Source organism: Trachurus japonicus, chromosome 22 (assembly GCF_045865225.1).
Source record: "Trachurus japonicus isolate A0001 chromosome 22, Traja_1.0".
Taxonomy (NCBI): domain Eukaryota; kingdom Metazoa; phylum Chordata; class Actinopteri; order Carangiformes; family Carangidae; genus Trachurus; species Trachurus japonicus.
The window spans coordinates 29,847,853-29,865,921 of record NC_140928.1 but is presented as its reverse complement, the minus strand read 5'-3'; the positions used below and the strand labels follow the sequence as shown (position 1 = coordinate 29,865,921).

At 42.7% G+C, this 18,069-nt stretch overlaps 1 protein-coding gene across 2 annotated transcripts in view; it reads right to left on the bottom strand.

The window, feature by feature from the left end:
- The window catches only part of rab3gap2 (RAB3 GTPase activating protein subunit 2 (non-catalytic)), a 30,949-nt gene extending 13,256 nt beyond the window's left edge, over positions 1-17,693 (bottom strand). For both annotated transcript variants that reach the window (XM_085768158.1, XM_085768159.1), the window contains exons 1-14: positions 17,288-17,693; positions 16,048-16,136; positions 15,671-15,788; positions 15,511-15,592; positions 15,255-15,302; positions 15,085-15,160; positions 14,835-14,936; positions 13,115-13,214; positions 11,748-11,846; positions 11,266-11,414; positions 10,653-10,732; positions 8,662-8,754; positions 8,428-8,567; positions 8,154-8,349 (exon numbers count right to left, since the gene is read on the bottom strand). In XM_085768158.1, the coding sequence (XP_085624284.1) occupies positions 8,154-8,349; positions 8,428-8,567; positions 8,662-8,754; positions 10,653-10,732; positions 11,266-11,414; positions 11,748-11,846; positions 13,115-13,214; positions 14,835-14,936; positions 15,085-15,160; positions 15,255-15,302; positions 15,511-15,592; positions 15,671-15,788; positions 16,048-16,136; positions 17,288-17,396 (1,481 nt within the window). In that variant the 5' untranslated portion in view covers positions 17,397-17,693. The remainder of the gene's footprint in view (positions 1-8,153; positions 8,350-8,427; positions 8,568-8,661; positions 8,755-10,652; positions 10,733-11,265; positions 11,415-11,747; positions 11,847-13,114; positions 13,215-14,834; positions 14,937-15,084; positions 15,161-15,254; positions 15,303-15,510; positions 15,593-15,670; positions 15,789-16,047; positions 16,137-17,287) is intronic.
- Positions 17,694-18,069: the final 376 nt, after the last annotated feature.

Genomic DNA, 18,069 nt, shown 5'->3' with positions numbered 1-18,069 from the left:
GAATTTTAAAACCTGTATATTTATCCAGAACTTTAAATTTTGGTATATACAGGCTGCTATCTGTGAATCTCAGACACACTGAGCCAGAGTATTTGGTGATCGTTCTTCAAACGTAAGACTACAACCACATCATGGCTGGAAGAAAATTCACTTGGGCAGAATTTACAGAAGCTGCCGAGCAAAGTCCTCCAAACCAGGAGAGAGGACAAACTCAAGCATGTCCCAACGAGAAGACAGTCTCCTGGAAGAAGATGGGTCAGAGGAAAGAACTGCACCTAAGGAACAGGGAACTGGAAATGCAGTTGGGGGAAATGACAGAGAATGTCAAAGAAAAGGACATTCAGATCCAGGAGCTCAAGAAGGCTAAAGATATGTATTTGGACATGTTCCAAAAATGCTCAGATGATCTACAGAGACTGATAGGGAAGGACACCAAGGACACCAGTTTGAGGAAAGCGGAAGAGTTGGAGGAGGTAATAAAAGTCCTGAAGAGAGAGAACAAGAAGCTGTACACAGAAAGGCTCATCCTGAAGGAAGTGTCCCAAAGACAACAAGAAAAGCACCAAGTCCTTCAGGATGAGAAGCTAATACTGCAGTCCACTAACCAAATCCTGAGGGCAGAAAAAAGAAACCTTCAGGCACAAAACCGGGTTCTGCAAAAGCTCCAGACTGCCAACGACATGTTGCAGGTGGAGAGAGAAAAGCTCCTGGCAGAAAACAACAGGCTGGACACAGAGAAGAGACACGTCCAAGAAAACAACACCATGTTGCAGGTGGAGAACAAACAACTGAAACATGACAACAACAGACTCGAAGTGGAGAAGAACAACCTCCAAGAAAAAAACAACGTCCTTCAGGTGGAGAACAAAGCACTGAAACATGACAACAACAAGTTTCAGTCTCAGAATAAACACCTGCAAGAAATGAACAACCTGCTGCATGCAGATAAGAAAGTTCTCCAAGACAACAACAACGTCCTTCAGGTGGAGAACAAAGAACTGAAACATGACAACAACAGGCTGGACACAGAGAATTCTGACAACAACAGGTTTCAGTCTCAGCATAAACACCTGCAAGAAATGAACAACCTGCTGCATGCAGAAAAGAAAGTTCTCCAAGACAACAACAACATCCTACAGGTGGAAACTAAACACCTGCAACAGGACAACAACAGGCTCAAAGTGGAGAAGAACAACCTCCAAGAAAAAAACAACGTCCTAGAGGTGGAAACCAAAGAACTGAAACATGACAACAACAGGTTTCAGTCGGAGAAGAAAAACCTCCAGGAAATGAACAATCTGCTGCATGAAGATAAGAAAGTTCTCCAAGACAACAACAACGTCCTTCAGGATGAGAAGCTAACACTGCAGTCCACTAACCAAATCCTGAGGGCAGAAAAAAGAAACCTTCAGGCACAAAACCGGGTTCTGCAAAACCTCCAGACTGCCAACGACATGTTGCAGCTGGAGAGAGAAAAGCTCCTGGCAGAAAACAACAGGCTGGACACAGAGAAGAGACACGTCCAAGAAAACAACACCATGTTGCAGGTGGAGAACAAAGGACTGAAACATGACAACAACAGGTTTCAGTTTCAGCATAAACACCTGCAAGAAATGAACGACCTGCTGCATGCAGAAAAGAAAGTTCTCCAAGACAACAACAACGTCCTACAGGTGGAGAAGGAACACCTACAACAGGACAACAACAGGCTCGGAGTGGAGAAGAACAACCTCCAAGAAAAAAACAACGTCCTACAGGTGGAGAAGGAACACCTGCAACAGGACAACAACAGGCTCGGAGTGGAGAAGAACAACCTCCAAGAAAAAACCAACGTCCTTGAGGTGGAGAACAAACACCTGCGAGCAGACAAGGACCTTCTGCAGAGTGAGAAGGGAAACCTCAAGGACCAAAACAAAACACTGCAGCTGGAGAAGCTGGCGCTCCAGACGGAGAAGGAGAAGCTGCTCCTGAAAACTCAGAAGAAGAGACGACGCTTCTGGTTTTGGAAGAGGACCAATGAGGAGCTGGAAGGAGGAAGAGAAAACCAGGATGAGGGGGATGAGAATCAGGTGGTGGAGGAGGAGGGGGCTGCAGCAGCTCCACTCTCCTCCTCCTCTCTCCACCCCAACACCTCATCTCTCCACCTCACTCTGGAAGCTCCAACCACCTCTTCCTCCTCTCTCCACCCCAGCCCACTTTCCTCTGGCTCTTCTTAATATCTCTCTCTCTCTCTCTCTCTCCAATCAACCCTTTCATTCCCTCTCTCTCGCTCTCTCTCTCATATTCTCTCTATGTCTCCAATCAACTCTCATTCTCTCTCTATCTCTCCAATCAACTCTCTCATTCTCTCTCTCTCATATTCTCTCCAATCAACTCTCTCATTCTCTCTCTCTCCAATCAACTCTTTCATTCCCTCTCTCTCTCTCATATTCTCTCTATCTCTCCAATCAACTCTCTCACTCTCTCTCTCATATTCTCTCTATCTCTCCAATCAACTCTCTCATTCTCTCTCATATTCTCTCTATCTCTCCAATCAACTCTTTCATTCCCCCTCTCTCTCTCTCAAAAAAACAAAAACAAATAAAATACAAAAATAACACTTATGCATATATGATTATCTTTGAATAACGACATACAGTATAACTGTCTGTTAACTGTGCTTTAACTTAAATCAGGACTGAAGTTGTATTTTGTGTGTGTATTACAGGTAATTATCTCGCTGTAATTGGATTATTAGTTCTTTTCTGTTTATACAGAAATATAAGAACTAACCTAAAAGGTTCTGCAGTGAAGTCGTTCTTTTTCTACTAAATGTTGCTGAAGTTTGTCAAGTATATAAAATCTGAGTTTTTAAAATAGAGAAGCAAGTGGTTCCTTGGATCTCACCAGATCAGGCATGATAGAAGATCCCCAGGGTCAAAACAGGTTAAACGTGGTCTCCTTTCTCAGGGTCTCTGCAGGTTTCACCAGCTCAAATTTAAGACTTTTTAAGACCTTTTTAAGACCTTTTTATGGATGAAATTTAAGACCTATCATGACAAATAAAAAACGCACAAAAAAAATGCGGAGTCACAAAATTAGAAATTGATTGCAATATATAAGTTGCGTGTTAGGCTTGTTTGTAGTTGAAAATACATTCAATAAAGCCCAATGAAGTGTCGGGAGAATTTTATTGAGCATTTGCGGTAGCAAGGGCTCGACCATAACATTTTTCCCAAGGAGCACGCCTAAAGTAAACTATTTGGGGGCACAAAAAGAAATTGGGAAGTGAAATTAAAAATGTTTATGTAACACATTATTTATTTAATTCACTGGCAACCAACAGGCAGATGGCTTTAAGCCTTGAATAATGTGAATACATTGGAGACATTGGAGAACAGTAAAAACACCAACACTTCACCTTTGGCCTGAAATGTGATGACTTCTAATGTGACCCAGAATAGACAAACATGGAAATATTTCAACTTCTTTAATCAACAGACACGAGCCACAACCTGTTCTGTATTATGACCAACACAATATTTGACACATGAAGTAAATAAATTGGCCTTTGGTCACCCCTATATATTATGGTATTAAATAATGCTTGAATAAATGTGAACTACATCTTTTTATTTAACTAGGCTAGTTAAATCACAGTAGCATACTGATTTGTTGAACTTACAGGCTTGTTACTAAGTAATAGTATGTATTAATTATCATGATAAATAAAACTCAACCTGCCACACAGCTCCATGTTGTCTCTGTGTGGTGTTCAGGGACAGGTCAGGACAGTCTGAGGACAGACAGCTCTGAGGTTGAAGTTTATATTAATGCACCGTGACACTGTGGCAGGTCTCTGTTCGTCTTCACCACAGATCAGCTGTTCAGCTGGAGGAGCGGAAAACTCAGCTGTTCTCGGTTCCACCGCGACGTGCGCCTGGCGTTTTTTTCTTTCTCCCCATATCAAGCTCCGGTAGCGACCCAGGTAAAATACGGGAGGACACCGCGCTGAGGCACCGGCCGGTCTAAGCTGCGTTCATGTGCCGACTTTAAAACTCTTCAGTCAGTGACCTGGTGGCGGCTGTTTTGGCCGTCGGCATTTTAGCCACGCAGCGATCGTCCACGGCTTAGTGGTGTTTTATTCTAGGGGTCGGTGGTGGCTGTGAGACAGCAGCGGCTCCACGCTGACTCTGTGCAGCTTCTTCATTAAATCCAAACAGTCCGACACAGCGACGCACTGCTCCTCTTTGACCAGGGGCGTCACTAGGTTTTAAGGACAGGGGGGGCTTAGCCCCCAGTAGATGCACAGGATGTGAGCGAATGTAGTGCGCAAGCACGAACTTTCACAATGGCCCAGAAAAAACACAATATTTAGAATTTAGAGTAAATTTAGAGTATTGAATCATGGGCTAGTTGAATCTAATAATCCAACTACTTTTGAATTTTACTGTGTAAAAGTAGATGCTAAAAAAAGTGAACCTGAGTAATTTTTCAGGTGTTTGACTATCATGGATATGTCCAGGTGGACTGGAAAACGAATTATATTTCACTAGTAGCCTGTGTCATAATGGTTATGCACTCCATCCAAATACAGCTGTTTTTGGCTCATTTTGATTTCACCCAGACCTCCTCACATTTTCCAATTCAAATAAGACCAGACAACAGAAATGAAGTGCGACTCCAACTGTAGCAGATATTTATGGTAAAAAGAGTGCACATTTCACCCTAGAAACCCCTTCATCTTCTACACAACCAGGACCTTCACAAGAAATTTCAGATTTTTTTTTTTCTGAGCTGAAATAGACATTGGGGGGTTGTGCAAATGACTGACCCTGAGAATCATTTTAATTTGAATATTCTGCTTTTCTTAGTAGTTTTATTTGGACTAGGTTTAAAAATATATATATATATATATTTATACCTAGCCTATATTGTTATCATGCTGTTTTTATATATTCCTGTGTCTTACCTGATCCTCTGCATATTCAGGGCATGTCTCTGTCTGGCCTCTCCATACAGCATTTCTCTCCCTGTCTGTCTGTGCTGCCTGCAGTGTCACCAGATATCATTAGTATTTTAAATTGATCCATTAAATAATCTGTTTTTACTGCTAAATGTTATTTTCTTTAACACAGCCAAGCTATAAAGTACCAGATGAATGTTACAGTAACACATTACACACATACACAGCACACACACACACACACACACACACACACACACACACACACACACACACACACACACACACACACACACACACACACACACACACACACACACACACACGAGACAGACAGAGAGAGAGAGAGAGAGAGAGAGAGGAACACACACAGGAGTGTTCAGGATCACCGTTTAAAAGTTTTCCCCACCAGAATCTAGCCGAACTTTGGAGCATTATTTAGCCCGTTTTCTGACAAGCTATCATGCCATGGTTGGTACCAACAGAAGCCTAGCATCTCCTGGTTTCATATAATATCTGTATCTTCGCTCTAGCTTTAAAACTGATCCGATTACAACGCAATTAATATTTCACATGAATTCAAATTTTATCGCGGTCACTGCTATTTAGAGATGTAGTAGCTTACTGTCTGATGCCTGCTAGTCCTCTTTTAGCCACAGGTGGACTGACTCTCTCCCTCTGTTGACATCAGAGCTCCTGCAGCCCGTCGTCGGAGGCTCGGAGAGGAGCTTCAAACAAGCCACCGCTACATGGGCGCAACCAACTCACAGCTGGGAAGGGGGGTGGTCACACACTCAACAAACTAATTAAATTAAACAAATCGGAAATAACAAGAGACAAATGCGGTGACAGCTGGGGTTCTTAAAAGGAGAATATATGTCACATATATATATAAAAAAAAAAGTCACATAATAAAAGAACACCAAATTATTTGGGGGGGCTTAAGAATATTTTAGGGGGGCTTCAGCCCCCCTAAAATAGGCCTAATGACGCCACTGTCTTTGACTCTAAAGTCTCTGTAGCTCATCAGCCCGGAACTCGGACTCAGCTACAGCGCAGCGTTGTGACCTCAACCCTCATGGTTGATGAGAGCAGAAATGTTGTTGTTGTAGTGGGGCGTGGCGTAGTGGTTAGAGCCATTTACTGCGTGTCATCCCCCCCCCCCAAAAAAAAAGAAGAAGAAGAATTGTTTGTTGTAGTGAAAATGGGCGGGCTCGTGAATTTTTTGACATAAAAAAAAAAAAAAAGTGAATTTTTTTGACGCCAGTCAAAACGAGCGACAAATCGCGTATCTCGCGTTTGGTAGCGCGTCAAAACTCGAAAAAAAAGCGTTCCTCGTGTTTGGTGGGAATAGACGAAGACGCGATGATCCCGTCGCACAAAAAAAATCGTGTGTATTGTCGCAAAAAAAAAAAGTTGCGTGTACCGCGTCGCCCGGCGCGCGCGCCTAATCGCGTCTTTGCGTTACGGCCATAGACTGTAAAAAGAATGGACGTAGCGTCCATGACGTCACCCATTGGTTTGGAGGAGTCTGTTTTGTGCCGCTACTACGGGGGTTTGAACCGCGCCATGTTGGATTCTACTTGCCATATTTGGAGCGGTGCGGCAGTTAGCCGGCCGAGAGCCCGCCCACTGGCCTCGTAGCATCGGTCGCCGGACCTGTCACTCAACGGTTTTGCTCCCTAATTGGCCAGAACTTTAAACCTAATAATAGTAAAACGGTAGAGTTTTAAAAAAATTCACCCCCCTGTGTGCGGGGGTAGAAACTATCGCTTGAGACCAAAAAAATAAAATGTACCAGGCTGTAAATATGTTTTTTTAAGCTGTAAAATCGGCTATTTTAACATGGGGCTCAATTGGAGTTGCTCCCTTCTGGAGCCAGCCCCCAGCGACAGCCGAGGGGATTGCAGCTTTTTGAATGCGGAAGTGAGCTTCACTTCTCAGACCGACAACTGCCCCCTTGGTTACGGCCTTTTACAACGCGGACGTAACGAATAAACGACACGTGACGTAGTGTTCACCGGACACAAAGCGAAAATGCGGTGTGAACGGACAACATAACAGGACCAGTGTGGCGTTGATTCCTCTTTTCACCTACAGCTCTGGGGGGCTCTCCCTTACTTACACGTAACTACTGTTATTGGTGCGTTGAGGCCAGAGAATTGTGGGATTTGTAGTTTTTGAACGATCTCTGGTTGTGATCTTTCTTTTTTGTGATTTTCCTGGTTCACACACATGTATTTTTTTAGGGGCAAATGCGAGTGAAATGCTCGCCCATGGTGGGCATAAGAAAATTTAAGACCTGTCTAAAATTATTGAAGACTTGAACACAGTAATTCACAAATTTAATACATTTTAAGGCCTAAAATTTAGATTTTCAAATTTTAGACTTTTTTAGACTTTTTAAGACCCCGCGGATACCCTGTTTCTTTATATTTCTATTCTACAATCAAAAAGATAAAATAAAATAAAATAAAAAATACAATTTCTGTCTTGAAGGTGTGTTTCCTGCTTACTTATATTGCTGTATTTAACACTTTGTGGTTGCACAATTATATAGAACCTGTGTCAGATTAATAGTGACCTTAATGAGGACTATTCTTAAATGCAGATTCCATTTTGGTATCAGAAAACAACCACCTTAGTGTAGCTCTGACATGCAGCATAGGGGGCTCCACTGGCTCAATTCTCTATTCAGAAGTGCGACAGAGACACTAATTTTACTTTAAAAACTAATTGGCAAAATGGCAGCTCAGTCAACACAATCAAACACACAGCTCATCATCATCATCATCATTATCTATAAGAACTCTTCAAAAATCACTTATACACTTGTATTATGGGATTGTAGTTGTCTTTCTACTCAGCGCATCAATATATTTAAGGAGTTTGTAGCTTTTTACCCAGTAAGTTTGTGTTTGTCCCTCTCTCTCCTGACATGGAACATGTGTTTGATACTTCTACTGCTTCCCTGAATGTCGTGTTTTTCATCATTAGACACTTGAATTTTATAAGTTTGAAGTCTTCAAAAAAGTTTTTTTTAAATTTGAAAAGCAGCACATACAGCAAATATTTTTGCTAGTTTTGATTTTGAAAAAAATGTCCTTTGTTGCCAATAGATAGGCAGGGAAAACCCTGTATACTGAATGTGTACATTGTAAGTTTGTGATGCTTCTGATGCGAAGAAGTGGATTTCATCCGTGCATACCTGCAGTGTTTGCCCACAGTGAAAGCTCCGACTCGAGGCCCCTGCTGCATCCCCCACACCTCCAGGATTCCCCTGCGAGGCGCGTAGATGACCAAAAACAGAGCATGTCGTCTGGGGAGGGAAGCAGAGGGGGAGAACTCCCGATCACCTCGCTCCTCTGGAACTTGCAGCCAACCCAGCTGAGCATCCCGGTAACCTGGAAGTAAGTTACAATTATGAGTTGTTGTCTCAATTTTTTATAGAACCTCTTTCTTTCCCTCTCCGCTCCCCTCACCTTTCCACATGCGGATGGCAATGCCCCTGGCCAGGTCCAACAATGTCACTCGACCAAAGTCGTCCGTCACCCCAGCCAGCGTGTTGCAGGGGGACAGACAGATGGACTCACCGTGGCGACGAGAGTCTGGGAGCCCAAATCTGGAAGATAGAGCCGGTCAGGTGTAAGAGAGAGGACAGGGGAAGGACGTCGTCAGGCTTCACAGTGCCAGGGCCATGACACCATGATAGGTACCTGATTCCTAAGGGCGTCGCAGCCTCCACCTTAGGCTTCTGTTTCTGAACAGCCTCCTCCTCATTCTTGTTCTTGTTCCACCCGAGCCACCCACTGAGAGGACGACAGGGATGAACGGACAATAAAAAGATGATGAGTTCAAATGAGAAAACAGAGTTAAAGGAGGCTGGAGGATATAAAAAAGTGATAGATGTGGTGGGTAAGAGGATAAACTACAAGGAGAATGAAAGTAGATAACCTCCCTGTATGGATTAAGCTGGCACTGAGAACGGGACAAGCTGTAATTCAGGTTATTGATTAGACCGCTTTGTGCTGTTACAGCAGCAGCAGACTGAACAATGCAGCATTCAGCCCCCAAGTGTGTGTGTCTGGCAGGAATTAGGCACTACACTGGCACACACACTGGACATTTGTCTTTGAACACAAGGATTGTTCTTTCACTTTTTCTTGTTTCAGTGACTATTACTGTGTTATTGGGCTTAATGGTTTCAAGGCTTTGTTTTAGAAATGTGTTATTCTTTATTATACAACAGTTAGTTCCGACCGGTCCCAACCGAGCAATTTGATTGGACAAGAGACGTTCCATGAGTGCTGATATACAGTATAACAGCACTGCGACTTTTTACAGACATTATCACTCCACTGTTCAGCTGGACAGGAGCTAAGTCAGAGCTACGCTCCCCATACAGGAGTTGCCCCATCTCTATGCTGCTACTACAGTTAGAAACGGACCTGAACATTAAAACCTGGACCTGACCTGGTCCGTCTAATTGGAGATAAATCTCTACTAAACACGGCTGGAAAAAAATCGCCGCGGGGGCAACTACGTTTTGACGGCGATGTGTTTTGATATTAGCGTTAGCTGTTGTTAGCCACGTAGCTCAGCTACTAGCTTCAGCTGTGTTTATATTGATTACATAGCAGATAAACAAATGTAATACGGTATCGATAACGTCTCTGTATGTCTTCACGCTGGTCCTGTTGCTCCGGTGCTAATCAGACACGGGCTCCAAACCAGAACCAGCACTGGAAGCAGCTCGGTGGAGAAGCTTGTAGCTAGTAGTTAGCTAGTATGAAATGTTTATGTGTTGCCTGGCAACAGCCTTGTCTCCCTTCCAGTTGCGGAACTATTTCTGTTGGCGGAGCCAAATAAATGATTAAATAAACAAACAAATCATAATCTCTTGTAGTTTATTACTGTTCTAAAATGCGCTCGTAGCACTGTTGTATAATGGGTCGTTCAGACCAAAAGCGTCAAAACCGTCAAAAGACGCTCTTGACGCTTTTCCGCGACGCTGGTGGTCTGAACACCCTGGCGTTTTGATGCGCGTCAAAGAAGTTGACGTCGGTTGTGGTTGGTCATCCATTTAAAGGGGCCGCGACATCTACACTCTGATTGGTTGCCGCTGCTCCGCATCATCGCTCATTAGCATAAAGTTCAGGAGATTTCAACTTTCTCCTGACGCTCTCGCCGCCAAAACGCGACGCCAACGCCTTTGACGCTCTTCAACGCTCCTCGACGCTGGTTCTCATTGAAAATGAATGACTTCCGGCCACCGCGACGCTCTCGACGCTTTCGGTCTGAACGTACAGAAAAAGCAATATCACACTCGAGGTCGTGCTGTTGTACTGTATATCAGCACGGTGTGATTATCTGCGGCACTCGGCCTGCGGCCTTGTGCCTACGACCGAATCACAGCCGTGCTGATATACAGTACAACAGCACTCCCTCTCGTGTGATATTGCTTAACTATACACACACACACCCTTATTTCTCTTAATTTGTATTTTGTATCTCACATTTATATCTGTTCTTTCATCTAGTATTGTTATATGTTCCAAGAAAACAAAAAGAGGGCACTATGACATAACTGCACATATGTCTGTATGGATGTACATTGCGCACGTAGATATGTATGCTGTAAATATGTAACTGTATAACAACGTGCTCTGATAAAAACATTTGACAGCACACACACACACACACATACCTGGCAGCGCTGAAGAGGGCTGAGGTAAGTTTACTCGCCACAGCCAGAGCCACGTGGGAGAGAAGAGGCTGAGAGCTTCCCTACAACAAACAGACCAGACATGTTTATTCAGAGTCTCACATTCTCCATTCATCAACACATACACACACACTTAGATTCTATCTTGTATGGACACTGCAAAAACTCAAAATTTTACCAAGAATATTTGTCTTATTTCTAGTCAAAATGTCATTTCAAGTCAAAACAAATCTAATTATCCTCAAAATAAGACATATCACATTAAAAAGTAGCTTGGTTTTAGGCACTTTTTACTTCTTTCAAGCATATTTTCACTTGAAATAAGTTGAAAAATCTGATACTGGAGCTAGTTTTTCTTTCTTACTACAAGCACAAAAAAAACTTGCTTTCACTGGCAGATTTTTCTACTTATTTCAATTGAAAATTAGTTTGAAACAAGTGAGAATTATCTAAAAACGAGTTCATTTTTAGATGATGAGTCTTTTTTTAAGTGGAAAGAGATTAGTTTTGACAAGAAATAAGACAAATATTCTTGGAGAGATTTTGAGTTTTTGCAGTGTAATGTAATGTGAATGTCAGTGTGGCACATACACACCTCCACAGCATAGTAAAAGCCTGTGTAAGGCCCTCCTCCCACAGTGACGTACTGGCTCATGGCGGGGGGGCTGCCCTTGACCGACGCGTTGAACCCCCCCAGGATGGATGCGTTCTTCATCTGGTCGAACACACACAGCGTCATGATGCCTAACAGAGCAGAAGCAGACAGACAGACAGAGACAAGGTTATGCAGAGATGTGGGGAGAGAAAATGACTATATCCACCCAACAATTCAGTATTTTGCTGTGGAAGTTAATGATTCATTCAAATTCTATTTTCAAGAGGCAGAATCTGCTCAGATTCAGCAGAATTTTACATTTCTTCATCATTATGCAAATAGAATGAAAAACAAATCTTGTTTGCTGTCTGACATCAGCAGCAGAAAACGCTCCAACACCATTACAGACTCACCGAGAAACACTGCACCTTAGTGTGGATGGAAAGCAGAGTAAGTCATGACCACCAGTCGGTCCATCTTACCTACACTACTGTGATCCACAATGGTGTCCATGTCCTGCAAACCCCACTTCTTATAGGCCAGGGGAGGCGGCTGGATCACATCGCTGCCAGCTGCTGCAGCTACACAAACAGGGATGATGTCAGATCAACAACTTCATAAATAGAGAGAGCAAACATATTGTTACACAACAGCTTTTATCTAGAAGCCATGGTTTGCATTGAAGGGACAGTTTGGGTTATTTGATGTGGGTTTGTGCGAGGTGTTACCTGCAGTGGACTTATCTACCGGTTAGGTGAGAAGGAACTTTGTTGCTGTGCACGGGACCACCAGAGGAAAAAGATGTGACAATTTCAAAAACACCCACTGAAAGAGCCTGATATCCATAACATTGTTGTGTTATCTTCCTCTGGTTATGATTTTTAGTTTCTCATTTATCAACTGAATGTCTATAGTGTCTTGGTATTTCTATTTATTGTTTATAGTATTTTTATTTGTCTCCTATTTATCCTGATGCTGCTAAGATGTGAGGATTGTTGCCAAGCCAAATTTTGTTAAACAGGAATATGCAATGACGATAAAGTCTCTCTCTCTTTCGTCCTGTGAAAACAGCACCTTTTACATTTTTCTCAACTGCTGAACTACTGTATTCCTACATAAGCACACCAACAGAGCACCCTGTGTTTCACCACAGCTGCAGATCAGCTGAGTGAACCAGAAGGAGCTGAACATAACTTTGTTCAGACAGAAGGATAAATCACTGGACTTCCATTTAAATGGATGTTGCATTATTACGTTGAGCATCTTTGTCTCTACATGTGTTGTTTTCTCCGGTGGCCCGAGCACAGCAGCATCCATACTGGTCCTCCCCTGACAGAGCACTGATACAGATACATGTATACTGCAGTAACACACTGACTCTGCATGAGATGATTACCTCACACAATCTCATTCTCACATCAAAAAAACCCAAACAATCACTTTAAACTCGGCTCAACTGTTGCTCTGTGCAGTAACTATAACAAAGCCACAAAGCATTCCATAAGTATGGTCGGCGCACACACACCTACTCCCACTAGAGGCTAGAGAAGAAACCCTGCTGAGGATCGGCTACTAGTCCTCTAGAGGCTGCATAAGGTACACCTGAGCATGTGTGAGTGATGTAGCAGTGCAGGTCTCCTTAGTACCTGTGTGCCTTGTGGCAACCACTATTCACCCAGCCAGCAGGTGAGAGAAAGTTTCTGTTAACACACTGCATCATTATTGGAACATTTACAACTACGTCACTGAAACTGTCATCGCACAGCAAACACAAGCATGACTCCACCCACAAGCACACACACACACACACACACACCCCCACCCACAAGCACACACACACACACAGTACCTCGTGCCACCTGGTTCCTGCAGGCACGCAGAGACTGAAAGAGGCTGAAGCCGTCAATGGTGACCAGAGCAGCAGGGTAGAGGATGCTCAACTCCTCATGCTGTGGAGGGATAAAATAGATTTTTAGTCTAGTCTATTTTGATCTCATTTAAAAAGTACTTGTCATATCAAAGTCCCAGTTGTGTATTTAATGTAAATACTCTGTGTGATTTCTTCTGAAATGCATATTTTTTATGTTTTCTACCTGTATGCTTAAGCTGCTGTTTCATGGAAATTTCCGGCCATTGACAGATGAATAAAATCTTATCTTGTATTATCTTAAACTCCTGTTATCACCACGACACAGGAAGGCCGTGCTTATCCATTTTAAAACATCCACAAAGAACTTTCATTTTGTGTGGATTATAGCGACCCCTGTAGAAAAAAGCGGTAGTGTTTTGCTGGAAAGAAGAATGCATAGTAGTCTGTCAGTAAACCCGAAACTCCATTAGCGCTTGTATCACTTCCGGTTCTCTTGTCTAAAAGTCAATACATTTTTTGAATAAGATTTTGGTAGAATACCTGAAATTAGGTCTGTGGTTAACAAAAACTTAAGCAAGTTTCAGGTTTTGTTTTTTGTCGTAGAACAAGCTTTTATGTGTCTTAAAAAAGGCGGTTGCTAACAGGTTGCTCAATACGACTACAAACCCTGTCAGGGAGGGGAGGCCAGAGTGTTCTTATGGAGGTTACTGTATTTATGGCTCTTCAACAAGTATAAACAGTCCCATTTCCCCATTATACAATGTTTTTAAAATAAAGTGGCCGAAATCAGTGGAAAGCTTAGTGGTGGTGCATTAAGCTTCATATATGGTAGAAAACATGTAAACAAAACTAGTAAGTATTAGGGCTGTGAAGATATGCTTTTCTCCTGATTCAATTCTTCTACGATTTTTTGGATGCCAATTCGATTTAAATTGCAATTCTACGATATTGCCGTTTTTCTCGATTTTTAGTCTGCATTTTTAAGACCAGTGAAACAGTTGAATGATTATGATTGCCTACAGACTATTCCAGGAACCATATTTCCCCCAAAAATACACATCACATCTAAGTCAGTTTTTAAGATTTATTCAGCAGCAATAAAAAAAACAAAAAAAACAAATGCACATTGCACAATATATAAAAAATTTAATTAAATTTAAAAAAATTGCGATACTTATGTGAATCGATTTTTTCTCCCACCCCTAATAAGTATTATAAACTTGTGTTAGACAGAGCTGGATTTCTGACATCATCCAAAACGCAATGCAAAAATCCCATTCACTTTCTTTTCCTGGAACCAGCACGGTGCAAAATTTCTGGGTTTTGACATGAGCCCTGGCACATTTATAAGCGTCTTTACGCATATTGTTGTGAAGATGCTTATCTGTCTCTCGCGTACTGTCTCCAGTCTAAGTGCCCTAAATGGTTTTGTCCAGTGGACCGACCTGACCACTGCCTCCCGAAGGTAAAGAGTTACACTATCAAGAAATAGCTTATCCTCCCACTGATGGCCTCATTTGCTGTTGTAGGTCAAACGAGAGACTTTTGCATATCCTCTTAAAAGTTCTTTGTAGTTGCTTTAACTGGCTGCTAGCATGTAGCTTCATTTACTGGACAACTGAGAACTCATCCAACTGCACCCAAGACAGAAAGTGAAACTGTTACTTTAAATATGCATTGTGTCTTGTGTGTACATCACCTGCTCTGTTACTCCAGGATGGCGAGGGATCTCATACGTGCGACACTTGAGTCTCAGCACGGGGTCTTCATGTAGCAGCTGGGCCAGGAGCAGGACGCCATTCTGATGAGACACAAGCAGTTTCCCACTGATACTTCTTCAGTTCTTACTATTTAAAGACTGAGCTGAACAGCTTCCTGGTTCCTTCTAACTGCTGACTATCTGAATGAGATACTTGTTCCACAGGCTTCAGGCTGATGAGGTACATTACCTCTGTGTAGAAGCGGACATGGCCGGAGGTGAAACCCACTACGACGCAGGTCCAGTCAGGCCGCCCCGTGGAGCTCCTGGAAACACACAGGTAAAACACATCAGATCACATGCATGCATACATAAAAACATTCAGCACCACTCCACACACATACAGTAGGTGTTTCTTACCTCTTTTGACTTGCCAGGGGAATACAGACAGAGCTGCTCACACACTCTCTGGAGGGAGAAAACAGACAGTGTGAGTGCTGTGTGACGGAGCTCACTGTCGAACAACCATCCACCTTCACTGAAGTTTCTACTTTCATCCTAAACTTCCTGTTCTCTTCTATCTCTAATATTATTTCCATGTTGTCTTCCCATGCAGAGTCATTTACCTAAGGTATAGAGTTCACACCTTCTCATATCAACTGAATTTTATTCTCACCCTTCTTCAGTACTGAGGGTTCCAGTCCAAGACACAGCCAGAGTCATCTCCTCTCTGCCGCTGTCATCTGTACGCCACTTAGCTGTAAAGATCAATGCAGTTACAGCAATTTTTGACTCCACCGTTGTACTGTGTGTGTGTCTGTGTTTGAATATCTGACCTGAAAGAAAGACTGCTTTCTGTTCACGGGCCACCACTAGCAGATCAGAGCAGGGCGACAGGGCCACAACACAGTCCTGCAGCCAGGGTCCAGGCTGTCCCACTGTGTCTTCCTCCACCTGCAGAGCAAAGAGGAAGTGTCTTTCCTTAAAATCTGGAAACAATATTAGAAATAACTCCTGTACAAAACATCAGGCCAGTACCAGGTATGGAGAAAACAAGGCATTGAGGATTGAGCAAATGCAACTGTTTACAAAAGACACAGTTCAGTATTTGTATGGTTTAAGGTAATAACAATGAAACACTTTTGTTAGCGACTATTGTTGGGGTGAATGAGGATATGACTACACAGAATGAAAGAGAGGGAAGAACACAGACCGTTGTGGCAGAAGGGGCTTCCTCCTCCTTGTTGTCAGGACTATCCCATGCTGACTCCCAGTCAGATGTGTCCCAAGACAGCTGATTATCTGATGAGGAAAAAGTCCTATTAAAGCTAGGTTTAAAGCTGGGTTTAGTTTGTGAAGTCACACTGACAGTGGAAGTGCAGAGGTTTGGTTTTCCTGTGTCTCCATCTGGAGAATCCCACCACCACATGCATCAATAATTGGGAAAAGTCCAGGTTAAATATGGATTTTAATAAGACTATGGACTTGCACTTAAACTCACACTGAACAGTTAGGAAAATATAAGTGCTAAAAACAGCTGCAAAAACAGAGGAGAGCAAGTCATTAAAACAAAACAAAAGGGGCAAGAGGGGAAACACTGAGGGCTGTGCTACAGGGAGATAACCTAAAAATATCCAAGTGTGGGTGGAAGACAGAGTGACAGAGCAAGAAGCAAAATCCAGGACAAAATCCTGTTGCCATGGACATTTAGAAAGCATTAACCACAATGCCTCAGTGTAGTGTGTGTGTGTGCGGGGGCAATGACACTGTGATAAAAGACTGGCAGTATTATATGATGTGTTCAAGTGTCCTTCCTCTGTGTGTGTGTGTGTGTGTGTGTGTGTGTGTGTGTGTGTGTGTGTGTGTGTGTGTGTGTGTGTGTGTGTGTGTTCTCCTTAGCTGAGCATCCTGTAGTGATGTGTTCAGGGACTGGTTCAGACGTCTTATGTAGGATGACTCATAGCATAAAGGGCAGGCTGATTACTTCCCTCACCCTGTCTGTGCCTTGCTGCTGTTGCAGAGCACAGCTGAAGCTCCATCATATCATACGGTTATAGGCTACTAGATGTATTTTAGATGTATTTTATCACACACACACGTCACATACGAGTGGATACGTTGTAGAACACTTAAAGAATAATTGCTATGAATTTAATGGATGATTAATTTATTGTAACCTGTTATTAGCCAACTCTGCTTGATTTCCGAACACACGACCCCCAACTCCCCTCCAGCTCTAGCTACTGTAACGTTACCATCGGCACCCTAACAATAATACTATAGCAATATGCATGTTACTTAGGTTAGTTAGCAATTGCTTTGTTAAAATAAGTGCTAAGGCTAAGTGGCTCCAGAGGTAACGTTAACCAGCCGAACAGTTATAAAAAATTAAAAAAAAGACTACAGCATTATTCTGATATACAGTAGTCTTGTCCATGGAGCCTTATTGGTACCTGTTTGGTCCTTCTCCTCCGCCGGCTGTGCCCCCCGGTTGTGGAACAGGTAGTCCCGGACCGTCCTGAGCTCCTGGAGCCGACAGAACTCCAACAGGCTGCAGGACATCTTCTCTCTGCCGTCCTGTCAGCAGCCGAGCGGACTGGGAATTAGCCAGTTAGCCTGCTGGCTAACAACACTACAGTTGTGGAACAACAGCGCAGCTAAGATGTTGGAGTGTGTTTTCAAGTCCTGTTATCGCGTTAACTTCGTGACAGCCTGTTCAAAAGTACGGTATCACTGACTGCTCTCAAACTGTTCTCTACACGAACACAAGCATACGTCTGCTACTTTAGTTTTTCCCAATATTTGCAGCTCTCGCCCTGGGTCTAATCTGTTGATGACACATCGTTAGCATAATAACACACATCTGCTTCCGGGTTAAAGTTGAGTGGGAAATTTCAAAATAAAAGACATGTTTGTGTTGTCGGTTGCCTCGGCGAAAAGCTGCCCACCTGCAGATAGTTTAGGACTGCATAAAATAAATGTTAAAATATATTAAATATATATGCCATACGGAATAATTTTAATAAATACATTTCAAAAAACAAAACCCTTATATTTTCATAGAGGTTATGTATGTTTAGGGGTTTTTTGTTTGTTTGTTTTTTGTTTCGCTTTTTCCCTATGTGTCTATTGAGGTTCTTAAAAAATAAAATAAAAACAGACATATTAATGTTAAAACCAATGACCAAAGTCTTCTCTTTTGGCACTAGGCCTGGTGTATGTAGGTATGTGATCA